The 22,397-nt window shown below is 30.2% G+C and overlaps 1 protein-coding gene across 3 annotated transcripts in view; it reads right to left on the bottom strand.

Annotated features, from left to right (window-relative positions):
• Positions 1-22,397, bottom strand: part of LOC118201100 (lon protease homolog 2, peroxisomal-like) — an 82,879-nt gene that overhangs the window by 37,803 nt on the left and 22,679 nt on the right. For all 3 annotated transcript variants that reach the window (XM_035373126.2, XM_085820436.1, XM_085820437.1), the window contains 3 exons: positions 15,732-15,884; positions 10,570-10,706; positions 25-76 (listed from right to left, as the gene is read on the bottom strand). In XM_035373126.2, the coding sequence (XP_035229017.1) occupies positions 25-76; positions 10,570-10,706; positions 15,732-15,884 (342 nt within the window). The remainder of the gene's footprint in view (positions 1-24; positions 77-10,569; positions 10,707-15,731; positions 15,885-22,397) is intronic.

Raw genomic sequence — 22,397 nt, 5'->3', positions numbered from 1 at the left:
AGTATATTTTAATTAAAAAATTACTTGTATTTCTCGCAGAGATAACTTTTTAGCATGTTCCGGCATTTCAGTTTCCCTGAAACAAAGAATAAAGTTCATTATGCTATGAAATTGACTTAGCTATACAGCCAAATTCAATACTGTAAATAAACTGTAGATGTTTCACACAATGATATTTCTTAAACGGCTTTAAGAATTTAGCTGATTTTTACAAATTTTTTACTTCCATGGTCTCCAGACATCATGGATTTCAATCTTTGGGAATATTTGAAGCAATTTATTGGAAAATGAACTGAAATTGTGGGTTGAAAGAATAAAAAAAATTGATACAATTGCTTTTTGATTTTTCCACTAAAAGACAGCACATCAGGGTTCGAACACATTTCCTTAGATGAAAATTAAGGACTTTTAAGGACCATCAAAGAAAAAATTAAGGACCTATCAGCAAACAAAAAAAAAAACAAATAGAATAAAGCAATTATCCATACAACCGACTTCATGCTTGTAATTTCACTTTAAGAAACTAACAGAAGTGTGTATTATGCACTATTATTAAATTCACTTTAATACTTACCATAAAACAATTTTGAAAATTAAACTAACTCCCTACAAGTTATGAAGTAGATAACATTAAATTAGGAGCACAATTTCTTTAAAAACATGTATAAGTGAATTTTACACTAATAACAGTCACTATTTTAGAGATTTAAAAGATTATTATTAACTTATTTGATATTTATTTAAACACAGTCAACTACTATTATAATCACAATGTAAGAATATTTTGCAGATTAAAATAACTGATTTGTAAACATACAATTTATTTCCTTGGTTTTTTTGAAAGATACTAGAATGATAAACTGTACAATAAAAGATACAAAACATTTGTGCTTTTTTTAAATCTGAAATCTTTTCAGCTATTTTAACATCTAATTTATTTATGTCTATTTCCTTTTCTTTAACTATTCTTCTAAGTTCATTTGCTTTGATAAACAAATCAATGTTCATGCTGGTCTCAGCTTCATCTGCTAAAGCATCTACTTCTTCATTAATATCTTTAATGTCCCTTTGAAGAAATTTTTTCTTCTGCTTCATATAATCAATTTCTTCCTCAATGATATTTCTTTTCCTCTTTGAATTTTCAGATTTAGTTAAAGATTTTTGTTCTCCTAAATACTGCATATATTTAGACCTTGCAGAAGCTGCTGCTGATCTCATTTCTTTATTAATTCCGATATTAAGAACAATTCCAGAAAATTTTATGTAATCAAATACTGTGCGTTGAAAAATGTATGATGAGTCACTTAAATTTTCAATTTCAATTGCTTTATTTATAGAGAAGCCCCTTTCCACAGAGGCCTGTCCATGTGACAAGATAAGAATCATTTTCACTATTTTCCATACTTTTGAATAGTGAAAATCACAAAAATAAGAAGTGAGAAATGTGTCAAGAGAAAGATTTTGAGGATCAAAAGTAGAAAATTCATGTAAATTTGTCTTAACTACTCTCCAAACTGCAGCAGAATTTCATCCCAATCATCTTGTAAAACACGTTTATTATGCATTAATACCGTTAGAACTATTTTCATTTTGTTCTGGGCTTTTTCTGGACTTTTAACCATCAATCGCGGGTCTATACAAGATGCATTTCGAATAAGAGAATAATTTATTGGACATTTAGACATTAAGTGTTGTACTATTGTTAAGACACATTGTTGACATTGTTCCAATGCAAAACTTTCAGCTTGTGAAATGTCCTTCTTGCGGCATTTATCATTCATTAACTGCTCAGCAATGAATCCCAAATAAACTTTACTTTTATCATTATAACAATTTGGATCATTAAAATTAAATTTATAAAGATTTTCTGCTTTAGTTATTTTTGAATATTCTAGTTTCAAAATTTTAAAGTGCTGAAGGCAATCATTTACAAGTTTTAAGATATCTTCAGCAAAAAAGGGAATAAGTGGTTTATCACTTTGATAATATTCAAGGAAAGGCAATAATATTTTCGACAGAGAGAAAAAAAAATTTAATTTTATAAGAAATGTTTTATCTTTAGTTGCCTCCAAAATATTTGAGAAGGATTTCGATGAATATTTTTTAAAACTTCCCCATTTCAACTTCTTTAATGTACAGTAGCAAGTCATCCCATATTTCAATGGCTCTTTCAACTGCTGGGACATTTTGCAACCATCGGTAAAAGCAGAACTTCACAGGTAGCTTTTTAAGCCAGATATACTTCAAAAATTTTCACGTCTTGCAGGAGAATCTTTAAAAATCCAATATAAGGAGGATAAGCATGATGAAATGTCCCAGCCAGTGGATGACATCCTATTCTTGAAAGCATTGTTAAGAATGTGTAAACCTAATGTCAAGCATTGAATGTTATATTCCTTTGTCAAGTCCTGTTACAATAAATCATAAAATTTCCAGTTTACTGCAGGACCATCCATCGATATTTGTAAGAGTTTTGACAAGTCCAGTTTTTCAACACATTCATAAAATTTGCATAAAAAAATTTCACTTTTTGCATGCCCTATAAATGCAGAAGTAAGGTACTGAGTTCTGACCTTATTTTTGTGATGCCAGTACCTCACATAAATATCTAGTTGCTTCTTTTGATTTGTCAGATTAAGAGTCTCATCAAATAGTAATGTAAAAAACTCAGCATTTTTACAATGCTTTAGTAACAAAGTTTTAAAATAAGGGCCAAGACCAAAATGTCCAGCATAATAATGTAAATAATAAATAACATATATAAGCACATTTCTTTTCACCACATGAAAACTATTTTGCAATGGAACTATCCGGGAACATTTTAGTGAATAAAGGCCCAATATTATCGCACGATTTAAAAGAATAGTGACTTTTGATGCACTTAAAAGCCCACAATATTTCTGCATCTGTAACTTCAGATTTGAAAAGAAAAGAATTTATTTTATTATTTTCTACACTTATTGATGTTGAATTAGCAGTTACATCTTTTCCTGAAGTAGATGGTTCTTTTAACTTGACAAAATTCATGATACTGTTAGAAGAAACTCTGCAGTTGAGAAGGGAAAGATGTTTTGTAGCTAAAAGGGGCATTACATGCAAGGCATTAGTAAAATTAAGTATTGCATATAATATGTATATAATGTATCTATATATATATACATATATATAATAAGAAATGTATACTGAAAATATACATTTTTTAGTTTGCACATTTTTTTAAAAATTATTTTGGCTTTTTTCCTTTTTTTTAGGATTTAAATTTGCTTTTTTACTTTTGTACGTGTTTGTTAAAAATTAAATTTTAATTTGTTTAAATATATATATATATATATATACAGTACATATATATATATATATTTAAAGAAATTTAAATTCTTAACAAATACGTATAAAAGTAAAAAAGCAAATTTAAATTCTAAAAAAAGGAAAAAAGCCAAAATAATTTAAAATAATTTTAAAATATGCAAACATGTAAAAGATTTAATTCTCGAACCAATCTACAATATCATTTAAATTCAGAAGCATAAGCAAATCAAGTGCAAAATATATCCATGAAAATAAATCTACTAATTTAATAAATTAAAATTAAATTAAATATTTTTTTTTTTTTTTTAAATGCATAAGTGAATGATCGTAGAGTAGGCAGGAGACAGACTTATCAAGGGGAAGTTGCCTCCAAACCTAACTCTCCAATCATTCAATTCGTCTTTCGTCATTCATGCAGGCAAGGGTAAAAGTCAAAACCAAAAGTAATTCTAATAAAGTGGTACCCTTAGAAATTAACATTTAAGAATTAAAGTTCAAAAAGGAAAATACTAATTAAGTCTTTTGAGAAACAAGCAAGTAAAGTTAAGAATTAAACTTTTTCTTAAAAAATTAAATTTTTTAAAAATTAATTTTTTTATAAAATAAAAAAATCTAGAAACCAATGTATTTTAGAAATCCTTGTCTACAGAAACTTCCCCTACCCGAATATGCATATCAATAAAAAGAAACTATAAAAAAAAACTATACATAATCCATATAAACCAATAAGAAATAAAAAACAAAAAGAAACAAAAAGAACTAATTCACAATTTTTAAAATAAATATATATTTAAAAATATAATTTCATATTTAGAAAATACTTAGATACTACATAAAAAATTTTTAAAAAAATACTTAAAGCAAGTAAATAGTAAGTTTTAATTCTAACTTACCTACTATATGAGTGTTGGGGTCTGCATATATATATATATATATATAATTTTCCAAGATCCGGACATCCAATATCTGGAATGATCTAAAATCCGGACCTCAAAGCCACCACCAACCAATTTTTTAGGGCTTTTTTGGAGAGAAGGGGTATGCTTTACGCATGCGCATTAGATTTTTTTCCTCATCATAAAAAACATGTCGGAAATCACGATTCTTAATCTCAGTTTGGTGCTAAATGAAATATCTCATTATTGAAGAAATAATTATTTTAGCATAAATTTGTGTGATTAGTAACTTGACTCCATAGCTGCGTTTCTGCTTGGCATAATTTCAAACCGAAAAATTTGTTAATTTTACACCAACTAATATTTTATATCCTTGATGCCGAAATCGCGAATCATTATTTATTGTATTTTGCATGTTTATCAACGGATGACAACTTGAGTGATGACTCATGCAGCAACAGCAAATAACAGAGTATTATCCGATTACAGATTTAAGTTTAATGCGCTAAAATGTTGACAAGGGGAGATTTAACAGAAATTTCTTTCCTTATGCTGAAAATAGATTTTGTTAATGATACTCATAGGACAAACGATTATATTTAGTGCTATTTGAATTAAAAATAACTGATTTGTTATTCACATAAAGCCAGAACCAGCGCCTCGCATGGCCGCACCAGGCGGAAGAATTTAGGGAAGTTAAACAGAAATTTTTCATTGCGATGACAATGCCCCAATCATCAATCAATTAACGGAGGGCGAAATCTGTAGTATGGTTCTAAATCCAGAAAATACAGCTATTGATAGTTAAGAAAGTAACAGAGAGGTTACTGAACGAGAAAAAATTTTGATTGACAAGTTATTCGGAATTCTCAACACAGCAATTACAGGACTTGAACAATGGAACTTAATAACTCAACAAGAAATTATATGTCTATAGTATTAGTCTAAAGTATCAGCAGAGAAAACAAATCAAACAACTCACACTGAAAGAAATGTTTAATAAAGTAAACATATAAATATTAAGCTCTTTTCTTTTGTAAATTTTGATACCCTTTAAATCATAAATGCTTCATTATTTCATAAATCACGATTTCATATTTTCAATTTTATAATTTCTACATGCCATCTTAGTAGATTTAAAATGATCTAATATGCGGAAAAATCTCCAATCTGGGATCACCGAAGTCCCGACCTCGGACTTTGTACTGTATAAATATATATATATATACGGAATGTATATTTTCAGTTAAACTTCTACCCAATAACTTTTTAGTAATTCATAATCATTAAGTTAATTTTGCGTCTAGTTAATTCAGGAAAATTAGTTTCAATTAGTTGTTTTCAGCTTTAAAAATATTAAAAAATTTTTAATTAGTTCTTTTCAACTAATAATTGTATCGGCATTAGCAAAAATAATGCATTACTATCAACAGCACAGGATTAAACCAAATACTTAATTGTCTATTGAAGCTTCAAAACGTATTTCCGAACTTCACTTTTTCTCGGCTAACGTTACCGAATTTGCCCTTGGCGACCTAAAATCGAAATGGAGCCAACAGTTTTCCCACGAAATCGATAACAGACCCTCTGCAGAAATAAACTCATAATTCTGATATCCCATACATATAGTATGTGAAAAAGAGAATAAACTCCTTAGAAGGTGATAAAAAATTAATTTATGGCTTAATTGAAACAAACACAGAAATTAAGCTAAGCAAAACCGTGTAAAAACAAATTGAAATGATAAAACGAAACTTAATTTTCATGTGAATTTTCAGCGCTGACTCTCCCATTATAGAAATTTCAATTTGTTTCAAACAAAGACCACATTTAGCTTTATAAGGATTGTCATCCATCAATACCCAGTCTTTGTAGTCAGCTTGATGAAGCCACAGTTTATTGAAAATGCACTTTCCTGGCATCTCGTTCCTACTGGCGTCGGAAGGGTTGTGGCCTTCCAGGTTGGAATTGCTCTAATTTTGGCAAATATTTTCAGAATCCCCCCTTTTTTTTCCTAGAACACCTTCATCATCACTTTCGCCTCTTAAAGAACTTCCGGCTTCACGCTTTCGTCACAATCTGCTTAAATTTATGGATAACACCTGTTTCGAAAGATTGGGTGAATAGCCAATCAGACACTGATACTTTCGTTCGGGTAGCTTTTTTTTTTTTTTTTTTTTTTTTATCATTTGCAACGCAAATCCGCCAACATATTGGTTAAGAGCCGTGCAATTTTAATTCCATATTTATGAGAAATCGCAATTCACACATAGAATGGCAATCATTAGAAATGATAAGAAATGTCAAATGAGCAAAATTAAGGACCGTTTATTCATTTTGGCCAAAATTAAGGACTTTTAAGGACCAAAAATCATTTTTGAAAAAATTAAGGACTTTTAAGGACCGTACGAACCCTGGCACATGCATGCAACAGTTTTTTCCAAAAAAAATATATGCGTCAAGTTGATACTTCTAGCAAGAAAATATATTTCATCTTCAGTTCATTTTCACTGAAGTTCAAATTTTCCCAAACAAGTAAATTATTTCTTTTACATTAGTTATTTGAATAAACAAAGAATGAAAGCGATTGGAATACTTTTAATACTTTTTATTCAGAATACTTATTTTTGAAAAAAAAAGGGGGGCTTATAGAATATATTAAAAAAAAAGGAACTTTAATGATGGCCAATAGGTTACCTTGATGCATATATCTAATGTGGGAGTACGAGTTTCTAATACACTGAATGCACACAGAACTGATGATAGCTGGTAGCTTGATAAAATTTACCAAAAGAAACGCATCATGGTTCTGGCCGTTTCCACAAAAATACTCATACGGCTCTTCACAGTAACACAGAGTACAATCAGTAGTTAAATTCGATGTAATGCAATGTACATTGCACAAAAAAAAAAAAAGGGGGGGAGGGACAGTTCTGTATCTCCCGTTCTACTGAGCCGATTGACAAAATTTAAATTGTGTTTTTCATGTCTTGAAAGCACGATTTAAGATATATATTAGATTTATATATAGCGTTGTTCTAACATAGCTATTTTGATAAAAAATCAGAATTTTTCTGAAATAACATACCAATTTTTTTCCATATTTCGATTCTATGACTCAAATTATGCTTAGATATTAAATTTTGTAAAATTTCGTGCAAAATTTATGGAGAAATTCAACATTATATCTTGGCGTAATTTTTCCAGTTTGCGCCAAGAATAGTTCACTTGGCGAACTTTTTAATATATGGCAACCTATTTTCCTTACCCTTCCAATATGGCGGAACGGATTTTTTCCGTTCAGGCTATATCTCCACCTTTTTATGTTTTACTTTTTTCTATCTTTTTACATTGTAAATGAGTGGAAAAAAAAGTCACATCATTGCTACTGAAAATAATTTTAACAAACTGTGTAAACCACATTTTCGTTATTATCGCTTTCAACAAATATGCCAAATTTAAAAATGCGCCAATATATAAATTCATGTATACAGTACAAAGTCCATAATCTGGACATCCATTACCTGGAATGATTTATAATCCGGACCTCAAAGACACAAGCTTTTTTGTTGTATGTTTTATGCATGTGCATAATGCGTTACGCATGCGCGTTTAATGTATAACGGATGGTATAAGCTAGGCTAAAATTATCTTTACTGATTCTAAAACATTTGTTGCAGATTGCACTGTTCCTTAATCTTCTAATTGGATTTGGCTTATTATTTTTTGCAGATTGTTAGAGCAATTTTATAAAAATTAAGCTTGAACTTTCGATTATGTCAAAAAGAGTTTCCAATTCTGGAGCTGCCAAAGGATCTACAAAGCAAAAGCATGTTTTGATGTCCGCTTCCGATAGTGAAGAAAGTGACAGAGAGGTTTTTGAAACTGAAAAAATTTCGATTGACAAGTTAGTCGGTATTTTCAACACAGCAATTAAAGGACTTGAGTGGAACTTTGTAACTGAACAAGAAATTATGTCTGTTTATAGAATTAAAGAGAAAGTATTAGCACAATAAACGAAGCAACGTAAACAACTTGCATTCAAAGAAATTTTTAATAAAATAAACAAATAAATATTAAGTTTTTTTTTTTTTTTTTTTTTTTTTTTTTTGTAAATTTTGATATCCTTTAGCTCATAATTGCTTTTTATCTCATAAATTACGGTTTCATATTTTTAATTGTATAATTCCTGCATGCCATCTCACAAGATTTAAATTGATGATCTATAATTGGAAAAAACCCTAATCTGTAATCGCCGAAGTCCTGACGAGTCCGCATTATGGACTTTGCACTGTATCTTCGAAAATTTTGAATAAAAAGCTGTAATTTTTTGCAGGTATGCTTAAAAATATATGCTTAAAAATACATCTACTTTAAGATGATTAAAAAAAAATTTATAGGTTGAAACTCAAAATTTTTTCCAAAAATTTAGAAAAATTATTTAAAAATATAAATTTTAAAAAATAAATCTTTAAAAATGGGCAAATTTTATTTGGAATGAACCTAAATTTCTAACTGTGTAGAAAGAATCAAATAAGTTTGATAAAAAAAAGAGATATTAATAAATACATACCAAATTGAATTAACATTGAGGAGCTAAAACTTTGAGAGCTAATTTTTTAAAAGTACTCATGCAATTTGTACAAAACTTGGCAGTTTGGCGTTATTTGAGTTGTAGAATCAAAATATGGAAAAAAAATTGGCATGTCATTTCAGAGAAAGTCAGATTTTGTGTAAAAATACCTATGTTAGAACAGTGCTATATATAAATCTAATACATATCCTAAGTCGCGCTTTCGAGACATGAAAAACACAAGTTGAATTTCATCAATCGGCCCAGTAGAACAAGAGACATAAAACTGTCCCCCCTTTTTTTCTTTCTTTTTTTTTTTTTTTTTTTCGTAATGTACATGTAAAGAGTGAAGCTAACTCGGTGATATCTCAATACTCTCTGAATCCACGCGGAATTAAACAACTACTACTCTGAAACTGATGCTCTCTAGTCTTATATAGATTTTCCAAAGCTACGAGAAATCTCTAGTACTTCTCGAAACTACTGGAAAGCAACGAGGGCTGGATACAGTTACAGCTACATCATTTAGTTTTTCAATTACAAATACCCATTACAGTTATATAGGGATCAGACCATAATGTCATGCCAAATCAGATGAAAATATTAGGTGCCAAAACCATTGCCAGCTAAACAATACCTCACCAATTTAGCAAGATAGCCATTTACTACAAAAGGACTTGCCCCTGTATTCTTACTTTCTTACGTTAAAAAGACTTGCCCCTGTATTCTTACTTTCTTATGTTAAAAAGACTTGCCCCTGTATTCCTACTTTCTGGCAAAGCTTCACTTCTTTAGATTTTTCATGCTACATTATAGCCCCATCCCCCCCCCAAAAAAAGCAAAATTTCACTACAATTATTTATATATGTACAAATTTCATAATGTATCTTTCTGCAGAAAACTGGCACGTTATCTTAAAATAGTAAAGAGTCTTAAAAATAATAATAATAATAATAATTTGTCGTATAGATAATATACTTTAGATGTTTTCAAACTGTACACTTGAGAAATTGACTTCAATCACAATGTATAATGCTTAAAATAAGTTTCTTTTACTTTTATAATCAAATAATTATTCCATCATCTAAAGAGAAAATTTTTAGATCTGATCTCAGGTTACTACAGCATATTCATAGCAAAATATGTGCTATTAAATTGTTAAATTGAAAATTGTTAAATTATGAAATTAAGCAAATAGATAATTATCTAAAATGTATTTCCACCGGAAATTTTCTACTGCAATTGTATTTGTAAAATTTTTAGCAATTTAATCGGCTTATAATCTTAGTATAATACCATGAAAGTTTCTTATATTTAATAACATTCTACTTCCCAAGATAATTTTCATAATTTATATTTTGTAATATGATAACACAATAAAAAAATTACTATTTATGCAAACAGTTCATAGTTTTCATATATAACTTTCCCTTTTTTTAATAATTCTTATCTATTTTATTTTAAAATGGCTACTTTTATGCACAACATAAAAAAAAACTAAACTAAGCAACTCAGCTAAAAAATTATAATAAGCTTTAGTTATCCTTTTCTTGGGACTACTTCTAAATTACAAAACTGAAAAAGTTTTATGCCACTGTATATTTGAAATAGGCACTTTTTACCACTTTAAGTTTTCAGAGTAAATATTAAACATTTTTAAAAAAGGACAATGATCAGGAATAATTAAAAAATTAATTTGATGAATGAAAATCATTTTGATCATTTGAATCAAAATATGAAACTGCATCATAATATAGACAATCTTTAAACAGTTAGCAAAACTTCTCATACTACCTCACTTTCTTTTCTAGTGCAGCAATTTCATCTCCTTTGTCCATATCATCATAAAATTTACTTCTAGGAATAGGGATTTTTGTGATATCTAAAGGGCCAACTTCATCTTTTCTAGCCTTTTGTAAAAGCTGTAGTCCCTAAAATCATGTATAAGTATTTATCCAACTAAAAACTAATATTGCACATTTGAGAAATCAAGTTAAGCAGACAGAAGCAAAAATTCTAATGACAATAATTATCACTAAAAATTTACATGATCAAATTTATTATTTTAAAGTATGCATTCATCAAATTCTTGAGAGGTTGGAAGTAGGGAAAAATGAATTGGAGATCCTCAAACTGCACCTCAAGGTTCCTACCTCAAAATTCCATCCACGGCAGAAGCTTAGCAGCTAGCAAAGCCCAGCAATGCCTAATATACCTAATATGCAATGTAAAGGTGCTGGCCTTCCTTCAACCTGTACCAGCAGAATAAAAAATGGAGGCGGCAGCTTTATATCTCTGATTATAATCGACAAACCAATCAACTTTAAATTGCATTTTTCATGTCTTGAAAGTGCAACCTGGCATGCATATTGCATTTATATACAGCACTGCTGTAAGTACACATATTATTATATATATTTATTTCTGTTTAAAACCTGGAGCTAATTTTCAACTTGACAACAACAAAAAAGAAAAAAAAAGAAAGAAAATATTTGACTTGATACATTGTCTTCAGTGAATGACAACCTGATAAAATCTTTTGGAACATTCAAACTCAGGTTCTTAACACTGGATTTTAAACGCAGAATTTAAAATTTTTTTTAAAAAATACAGTTGCATTCTACAGGTTCGTGGGTTTGGAGTAACTGATGACAACGCTTGATTAAGAATCGAAACACAATTTATTCACCAGTAGGCATTGTTACACAGACAAGTTTATACCCTTCAAAAAACTACGACAAACACGCTGAAACAATCAACAACATAGCTTTCATGTGTAACAGTGAAGACAGCTTCATGACAAAACACTAAAAGGTACAGCTCCCAACTCGGTTGATTGCTCTGAAACTGATCTCTGAACTCAAGCTACTACTTTCTTCACGTACAAGCAAGGCATATATAGCTTTAACTTATCTTAAGGATATTCCCAAGAAAACCACTAAAAATATGTTCTAGAATGTTCTTACTCCATCTATGGCATATCACAAAATTTTTCATCAAATATCGCCACATGGGCAATTTTGAGCAAAATTTGGCAACCCTGCCACCCTAGCCCCGTGTATCTTGGCATAACCACTGGGCATTTTGCAACAATTTAAATTGCACGTTTTGAAAATTGTTAAGACGTCAGAACAATTTCTAGAGGATACTCTTGAAATTTCCTTCATCTGTGAACAAAATTTCATACTTTTAAACATCTACCACATTAAATAGAAAGAACTAAATTTTGTATATGAATAAGACATGTATTTCCAAAAAACAGATTATAAATAAGTGAAAACTGTTATTGCACTCCATCAAATACTTCTTTTTATACAGAGTCTGCCAGAAAAATGTATATACTCTTTGTCATCCTACATTAGAATACCAGCATTGACAACTGTTCTGAAATTTACTAAGTATGTTGTAGTATAGCTTTTTGCCCAACAGGTGTCGAATGCTTGATGTTCGAGTAGGTAGCATAAGCACATTTTGCAGTGTTTTATCATGTTTGAGAATGCCATCAAAGTGCAGCAGAGTTTGGTATTGAGCCACCAACCCAACTAACAATCAAATGCATCACTGACAAATTTGAGGCACATGAAACAATTTGCGATATTCACATAGGAAGATCAGGAAGAATGCCTACAGCAATAAGTCCTGCTTCACTGCCTCTCACATTAAAAAAAAAAAAAATTGAAACGTCCCCACAGAAGTCTCCTATGCAATGTGCACTGCAGGTAGGTATTAACATTACAAGCTACAACGAATTTTGAAAAACAGTAAGTGGAAATGTTACATACTGCTATTATTGCATGCTATTAATTATAACAGTCCCAACTGTCAAATGCAATTTTGTGAATGGTATCAGTGATGAACAGTTTGTGACAAAGGTAGTATGGTCTGATGAGGTCCGGTTTAAACTATATGGAACAGTTAATAGACATAACTGTGTCTACTGGGCACCGGAAAATCTGCACGTCCATGTTGATAAGGCACTCAATCTACCAGAGCTTACAGTCTGGTGTGGACTTACAGCTCGGGGTTTGAAAGGACCCTTCTTCTTTTATGGTACTGTCACTGGAGAAGCATACCGACAAATGTTACGTACATTAATTCTACCAGGTGTATGCACTTTCTGGAGATGATAAGGTCTTCTACCAACAGGATGGGGACCCCATCCCACTACCACCTAGAAGTACAAGCTTTCTTGGATGACAATCTACAGGGACATTGGCCTAGACGCAGAGGGCCCACTGAATTCTGTCCCCAATTGCCAGATCTTAACCCCATATACTTCTTGTGCGGAACTGGGAAAGATGAAATGTATCTCAGTAAGACGTGCATGCTCAAGAACCTTTGCCAGAAGATTACAGACATGTGCATCGGTCTCCATTGGTACATTGACCACTTGTCTTTCTGTTAGGTGTTTAGCTGCCAACGGCCAACATTTTGAAAATATAATGCAAACATATGCTTATTTGAAGGTTTGTAACACATGTTGGAATAATAATTAAATGTAATAAGAAATATGATGTATAGTTCCCCCCCCTTAAACAGCAAAAAAAGTTTTCTGGCGGACTCTGTATTTATGCTCAAAATTTTCCTGCATTAATAATTATCATTACAGCCTTCAATTATATATCATTTAAAATAATGCAAAACAATACAAAATAAACAAGTCAACAGGGATTATACGTTTATCTTATAGCAGTCATCTTCCTACGATGACCACCTGTGAAAGTGACTAGTATTTCTTAGCAAATTAAAGAAAAATTAAGTTTTTGAAACTTCAGATCAACAACTCAAAACAGGGTTAGCCATTAAAAATGTTTGAACTTTAAAAATGTAGGAAAATCATATAAATAAGTTATCTTTGTAAGTAAAAATAATAGCCAAACTCTATTTATATCTTTACTGCTGCTGAATAAAACTAAAAATAAAAAAATTATTGAAAGTTCCTCTTCCAATGCCAAATTTCTTTTCTTATCACAGAATGGCATGGACAGAAGAATGTTAATATACTAGAAAAGCATATAATATTGTTTGAACAAAATTAATAGTATGTAAAAATTACACGACGTAAAAAATTGGTGACTATTTTAACCTTTAACTGATACAGTATATGTCCCAGAAACTCTAGCATACTATTTTACATAATGACTATTATAAACCTGGTAAGAACTACGCATGTCTTGTCATCTTTAAAAAAATATTCAACCCATTAGGTCTGGAAAATCAAATATTAATTTTTCCTGTGTATAACAGACTGCATTTGAAAAGTATTTTTATCTAAGGGTACATAGGATCATAGTACTTTTGCACAAACTTTCTTCATAGATAATAAACCAAAGCATTTTTCACTTTGTATCAGAAAAGAGTTAACAGAAAAAGTACCAAGAACTTAACAAAACTGGGGGGAGGGAGAATAATAAAGTATTTCTATGAAATGTTTATATTTAAAAAGATATAAATTTATTAAAATGTGCAGTTAAATGAAGCCTGAATATTTTCACAATGCAAATCATTATAGATTTTATGCAAATTCAGGTTGTCTTTCTTTGTATTTTTAGCTAAGTCTACTTTTCCTAATACATATATCACCTATTTAGAAGCAATAACTAAGCAGTACATTTAGGCAATAAAAGGCCAGCACAAAAATTTATTTGAACAAAATTAGCACAATATTTAGCACTTCTGAAAAAAAATGCAGATTACATATTAACAGAAGTAAATAAAATTCCTACTTTCAAGTTTAGTTAATTATCATCTTTTCTTAAATAACATTAAAAAAATGCAATACAAAAATTCACTAGTGGCCAAAAGGTAAAAAAATCACTGAAAGTTCAACCTAGTTTTGAATCTTGGTGAACAGGTGAGTTGCTTTTTAATGGCTTTCTCCATTTATAACATTAACATATGCCAGTTTTCCATAAAAATCCTTCAGTATACATACCAGTTTCTTTTAAAGAGTTTTCCCACAAAGGTACTCCTTCCCATTGATGGATAGCATCGTGTGTGTGTTGTCACCATAATCCCTCTCTCCCCTTCTCACACAAAAATTATAATTTTATAAAACTTATTAGTTTTATTTATTTATTTATTTATTTATTTATTTATTTATTATTATTATTATTATTATTATTTTGATTAAAATACTATTCTGGTAAATCTGTTAAATTTTGTGAAGTGAATTAAAAAGTAAATACACACACAAAAAAAAGAGCCTACATGTGGAGAAATAGAATGATGCTCCAATCTAGCATCACTATCACTTTGAATCCTACACCAATTTTGAAATCATTACCAAATATTTTTATACTTAAATTTACATATATCTCCAAACTTTCTGAATAAAAAATTCTAATTTTTAAGAAAGGAGGCATTTAAAATACTAGTAAGCCGAAACAAAATCATCTTCAGTGGTTTTAGGATAGCAAAAGTGGAGTGGGAACCCTTGGACCAGGTCTTCATCAAAATTGGGACCAAGCTGCACAGTTAGTGCAGCGAGATTACAATTGTACAACCCAATGATGAAATTCTGCTGTCCCGCCCAGTTCTACTTGTACCAATCACTCTCACCACTTCTTGATATATAGTCCAACATATGTTAATTTTACATATACTCCATTATCAATGTAAATATATGCTTTAATAAATAACATACTCTATTTCTGCTATGCAGCACTTTAATAGATGCATACCATACTGTACTTTAAGATAGCATACTCTATTTCTGCTTGCTCATCATTTCAAATTAATGTAAACCAAATTTCATTTTAATGGCTAGCATATTCTATTTCCAGTTGCTCATAATTTCAAATTAATGCAAGCTAAGAACTTGCCAAAGATTGAGGAAAACTTAAAAATATTAAAATTTTAAAATTATTACACTTTTTACAATTAACAATAAAAATAAAAAGATCACATAGAAAAATGAAAATAAAATAATTCACTAATATGATAAATATACAAACCTCAATTTGCCTTACAAGTAATGGAAGAGTTTTTTTAAATCTCTCAGCAAGGTCAACAGCATCAAGTATCTGCAGCCGCTCAGAATGAGAAGCTCTTACAATAGCAGCACATACATCTGGTAAACTCTCTGTTGGCAAAGAATTCAATAAACGCTAGAAAATAAACAGTTTGATTAATTCAAGATATATAAGAAATCAAAATACAAAAACTATGTTAAATGCTAAAATAAGTATCAAGGATTGTTTTCTAGTATAAGGCAGATTAATAACAATTTTTAGGGAAGAAATCTTTTTTTATCCCAAATTTTTCTTTTAACATTTACCTGCTTTGATAGAGAAAGAAAAAACATACTATGGCTTCTTGCTTACAAAACGTTATTTTATCTGGAGTAATAAATTCCGCTTAAAGTTAAATGTACACAATTTAAAAAATTTGTATACATGTACCATTTTAATGTACCCATACTTGCACTAATCACAATTATTATCTAATGCATGAAAGAATTTCTCAAGCAAAAATCGAGGTGTGGTCTTCCGCAATTTAAAAACAGATACTGCAACCTTTAAATTGTCCATGAATTTGTATATCAGCTGAATAAATAGATATGCTCCTTCATAAAGCCAAATTACCTTCTTAGAACCAGTATGGTGATTTTCTTAATATTTTCTATTTCTTAATTTTACTCGGGAATCTTCCCTCAGTTTAATATGACAAACTTCACAACTTCTATTGAGATAAGCCAATAAGACAATCAAGTGTGGTCCAACTTAAGTTAGCCTTTAGATTCTCAGAATATCCATACACACACTAGTGAGAATAATAAGTAAGGCATCACAATTAAGACATTTCTTTATGATGCAAAATATAAGATGTGTTCTGTTGTACTGAAATACTAAGGCCCCAATTTCATCAGCATAAAAGTGCATATCATCTACAATTTTGTATATCAGTTAGATGAGGAACTCAAATAAATGGTCTACTTTTAGTTTTCAGCAGAATGGTCTTACCTGGAATGATTCCCATGTTACTAAGGATGAAATTACTTTCTTGAGAATCAAACAATTCCAAAGGAACTTCAGCCATCAAGGTCATCATGGATAAAGTCCTCTGACTAAAAGTGTAAATTTAGCATAACAAATCATGAACTGTCACAGAAATGCAAGAAATCATTCAGTGGAAAATTTAAGGCTCTGACACCCAGCACGTAGGTGAACAACTTAAATAATATCAACATGCATGTACAGACATGCCCTGATGTTTTTATTAATTACGTAAAACTCTTTCTAAAAGATTAACATATTTCTCACACAACAAGGTACATCCATGTTAAATTTCATTACAATACATTAATTAGACTGAAAGATGTAAGGAAAAAATTAAGGGCTAAAACAACAAGTGAAACAACTGTGTACTGATGATGTAACTATATTAATAAACTAGCAGCTTTCGCTGCCAGCCTTTGTCTGGCTTTTAAATGTACCGGAAAAATGACTGAAGGGAACACCAAACGTTAAATTTCAAAACTGCGTAGAATTTTACTCTGCAGAACAACTTCATAAAAATAAGTTATTACGTATAAAAAAATTACAATGAAATAAGCAATATCCCTCAATACAAATATTAATTATCCTAATAAATAAATTAACCAACTTCCCTTTGCAAAATCTTAAGAACTCAAATGGTATAAAGGAGGTTAAGAACTTTGTTTCCTAAAAAAATCACTCAAAACTTTTCAATATCTTAAAGACAGTGAAATGATCAATAAATAACATTAAAAAAATACAAAAAACAAAACATTCTGAAAAGCAAAGTATAATTAATGATATTTTATCTTATATTTTCAAGAGAAAGAATTACAATGAAATAATATCCCTTAATACAAACATTAATTATCCTAAAAAAAAAATTGACCAACTTTCCGTTGAAGAAAAAAAATCATGCAAAACTTTTCAATATCTTACAAATAGTGAAATAAGAAAAAAAAACATGAAACTCAACAAAAAAATTCCGTGCAGAATTCTCTGCAGAACAACTTTATGGGAAAAAAAAAAAAATCAATAAAAATGCATTACATATAAAAAAAATGACAATGAAATATGCCAATCTCTTAAAAACAGTGACATAAGAAATACGATGAAAAATCGTTGCCAAACCCATACTTCTAAAAGAATGAAACTATTCAAAATGATGCGATTTCATCAAGAATCTATCAACAACAATAAGAAAGGAAAATTGTTGCCAAAATCACATTTCTAAAGATGTGAGATGTGAGAAGTGTACTTGGAAGCTTCATTTAAAACATTTTTTAAAAATACAAAATATTATCATTTTTCCAAAATTCTTTTTGCAAAAGCAGTCGCAAGGATGAAAGTTTAATGTGTCCAAAAATCAAATAAAAATAAACTATACATTTTTAAAAATAAACCTTTTTAGAAAAAATCCCATTGAAAAGGTGTTAAGCTCACTTTGTTAAATAAATTCGTATTAAATCGATTTATTGAAACACAAAATTTATTTTAAGTTCATAAAATAGCTAAGTGCCTACGTTTCATGACGATGTGAAAATGGAGTGTGTAGAGTAAAATCTCGCTTTCCTATAGCCCATTGTGTCTCAAAATGACGCGATTTTGTCACAAAACATAAAAAAAATTTTAATTCAAATTTAAAAAAAAATCGCTTCCAGGTGCACTGGCTCTTGTCTAGATGCACCTATGTACCAAATTTCGTAGCCGTGGGTCTATTAGCTTACGCTCAGCGCGAACGAAAGACACACAGACTCTTTCTTTTATTATAGGTAGAGATATAGTTTTTTTAAAAAATATCTTCAAGTTCAAGATTCAAATGTTTTTAAAGGTAAGCTTTAATTATTATCATAGTTACTTAACTCACACTTTACAAATCTTTTCAGTGTTTCAAATATTTTAAATACATTGATACAGTTTCAATTATAATGTTCAAAGTTTTATATACATGCGGCTTCAGTTATAGTATACAAATTAAAGTTTTAAATATATGCACATTTTTTTTACCAACCTTCAATGAATTGGTAGGGAGGTGAAGGATTCAAGAAAAGAAATTTCAAAGTTTGACCAACAGAGGGAAAAAAATTATTTCAAGGAACTCTAAGATCAACATGTTTCTCACATAGCAATGTACATCATGTTAAATTTCATTAAAAAACACTGCACAAAAAAAAAAAAAAAAAAGAAGAAGAGGGGACAGTTCTATACCTTCTATTCTCTCGGCTGATTGACAAAATTCACCCTGCGTTTTTCATGCCTCGAAAGTGCGACTTAGGATATGTATTAGATTTATATATAGCATTGTTCTAATATAGGTATTTTGACACAAAATCGGACTTTTTCTGAAATGACATGCCAATTTTTTTTTCCACATTTAGATTCTATGACTCAATTACACCAAAATACAAAGTTTTGTAAAAATCACACAAGTACTTTTAAAAAATTAGCTCTCAAAATTTTAGCTCCTCAATGTTAATTCAATTTGGTATGATGTTAATTCAATTAATATCTCTTTTTTTATTAAACTTATTTGATTCTTTCTTACACAGTTGGAAATTTAGGTTCATTCCAAATAAAATTCGCCCATTTTTTAAGATTTATATTTTTAAATAACTTTTCTAAATTTTTCAAAAAAATTTTGAGTTATAACCTATAAAAGTTTTACAATCATCTTAAAGTAGATGTATTTTAAGCATATCTGCAAAAAATTAGAGCTTTTAAGACAAAATTTTCAAAGATATACGTGAATTTATATATTGGCGCATTTTGAAATTTGGCATATTTGTTGAAAGTGACAGTAACGAAAATGTGGTTTATGCACTTTGTTAAAATTATTTGAAAGTAAGAACGATGTGACTTTTTTTCTGCTCATCTACAATGTAAAGATAGGAAAAAAAAAGAAACGTGAAAAGGTGGAGATGTAGCCTGCAAGGAAAAAATCCGCTCCAGCATAATGAAAAGGTAAGAAAAATAGGTTGCTATATATTAAAAAGTTCGCCGAGTGAATTATTCTTGGCGCAAACTGGAAAAATTGTGCCAAGATATATTTTTGAATTTCTTCATAAATTTCTCACCAAATTTTACAAAATTTAATAACTAGGCATAATTTGAGTCGTAGAATTGAAATATGGAAAAAACTGGCATGTCATTTGAGAAAAGTCCGATTTTGCGTCAAAATACCAATATTAAAACAATGCTATATATCAATCTAATAGATACCTTAAGTTGCACTTTCACGACATAAAAAATGCAATTTGAATTTCATCAATCAGCCCAGCAGAATGAGAGATATAGAACTGTCCCCCCCCCCCTTTTTTTTTTTTTCTGTATACATCCATTAGATTGAAAGATGTAAGGAAAAATCAAAGGCTGAAAGCTAGTGAAACAACTGCATATTGATGTGATTATATTAATAAATATCTTTTTTTTTAAATTCAAGTTCAAATGTTATTAAATGTGAGCTTTAATTATTATCATAGTTACTTAACTCATGCTTTACAAGTCTTTTCACTGTCTCAAATAGTTTAACAGTTTCAGTTATAGTATACAAGTAACCCTCATATAACATGGTAGATAGGTTCCTAAAATATAATGTGTTGTGTGAAACCGTGTTGTATGAGACCCAGAGGCAGTATAAAAAGGGGGGTTACGTTCTGAAAACTTATTAAAAACAAATATTTTTTTAATTATACATAAAAAAGATAATTTTCATTAAAAATGTATATGTAGGCCTTCTTTTAATTTTTCTAATGTTAAATTATTAACTTGACAATGTTCACCAGTAGTAATGTCCTCAGAATCGATTTGATTTACAGCTTCGGATGCCATTTCTATCAAATCTTCGTCAATTTCTTCTTCCGCTAATAAATTTGACCATCTTCAATAGCCATGTTCACAAAATCCTTGCTTCCGATTGATTTAGCAAGTTCTCATATGTCACCAATTTCATTTTCTGATGATTCACGCAAGTTTTCTATTTCAACTGAAAAGGGACATATCTTCTTCTAACATGCATTTAACGTTGATGCTTTCAGTTCTTTCAGTGACAAAGATGTCGATTCGGTTCTTGATTGAAAATGTCTTCCAGGCTTCCATTACATTAATCGATTTTAAATCAGTTATGTCTAAAATCTACTGTAATGCTCTTCTTATGTAATATGTTTTAATGGTACAAATAATACCTTGATCCAATGGTTGGAGTAACGAAGTAGTGTTAGGTGGTAGGAACAGTATTTTGACATTGGGATGATTCAAATCTTGTGGGGTAATATGGAGCATTATCCAATAGTAATAAGCACCTTGAAGCTCAAATTTTTCTGCTTTAAATAATCTTCAGCATCTGGCACAAAACAATTTAAAAACCAATCTTTAAATAAATTCCCACCTATCCAAGCTCTTGGATTTGCTTTCCAATATACCGCAAGGTGTTTTTATTCATGCCTTTAAGTATACGAGGATTTAAAGATCTATAAACTAATGTCATAAAGTCATACTGCACAAAAATAGCGTTAGACAATTTTTAGACACCTTCAATCAGGATGCAGTTTTTTTCTTTTTTCGATATAAGGATTCTACTAGGCATTTTAGTTTCACCAAATCCCAGTTTTGTCGGCATCGAAAACTAGAACTGCTGTGTATCCTTGTTCTTCTATAATATTTTGAAATTATTCAGGAAGCATCCTAGCAGCTTCATAATCAGCCAATATAGATTCTCCTTGAATTCTTATGCTATGAATTGCAAAACGCTTTTTGAAATTTTCGAACGAACCTTTACTCACCAGAAAATCTGGGCTGACAGAGGGTTCTCCATGTTCTTTGAGATGCTTGAAAATTTTGAGTGCTTTTCATTTAATGATATTACTATCCAACAAAATTCTTTTTTGACAGCTATCATCAATCCAAATGCTGAGTGCCTTTTCCATCTTCTCAATTACTGGCGTCCCCGGGGGCGAACTGCACGCTTTGCGGATGTCGAAGATCCTGCAGCAACTGCACTCCTTATTTCTTTTTCATTTTTCTTAATAGTCTGGACTGTTTCTTTACTCCAATTAAAACTTTTTCCAAAGTGAGATGCCTTTTCTCTTTTTAAAAGACATTCCAAAATTTGTATCTGTACTTCTAAAGAAATGAATTTCATCTTAAACGTTGTTTTTTTTATCTTTATCGGACATGTTTGGAGACTGAAACTTAATGTCTTAAAGACGAAAAAGTTATTCTTTAGCACACCATTGCTCGATGCAGACTGCCGACCACCAGCGTGAGACACTTTTGTTTTCAGGCTATGGAGATGAGTATTCGAATTTTGAAAGCCAAATGTGCAGGTTGTGCATTTAGAGCACTTATTCTGATCTTATGTTGTTCACCTTCTGCGATAGTGAGGTTTTTTTCATTGTTATCTGGGGATATTTGTTCATACGAATCATCTGAGGACATTTGTTCTTACAGCTACCGGATCTTGGAAGAAAAATGGCAGAACTTACAAAACAAGGATTCTTTTGTGTTAAATGACTATACGGGTGCTTTGCACAATATGGAAAAACTTCGTGCGGAGTTCGTTAAATTTCTTTGGATTGGTTGGGCAGTTTTCTTATCATGTTAGAGCGAAACCGTGTTGTAGGAGGGTTCTCACAATTTATGAATCGT

Source organism: Stegodyphus dumicola, chromosome 7, assembly GCF_044657685.1.
Source record: "Stegodyphus dumicola isolate Sdum_Otavi_A_Nest chromosome 7, ASM4465768v1".
Lineage (NCBI taxonomy): Eukaryota > Metazoa > Arthropoda > Arachnida > Araneae > Eresidae > Stegodyphus > Stegodyphus dumicola.
The sequence above is the reverse complement of the archived record's forward strand: the minus strand, read 5'-3'. Positions and strand labels throughout refer to the sequence as shown.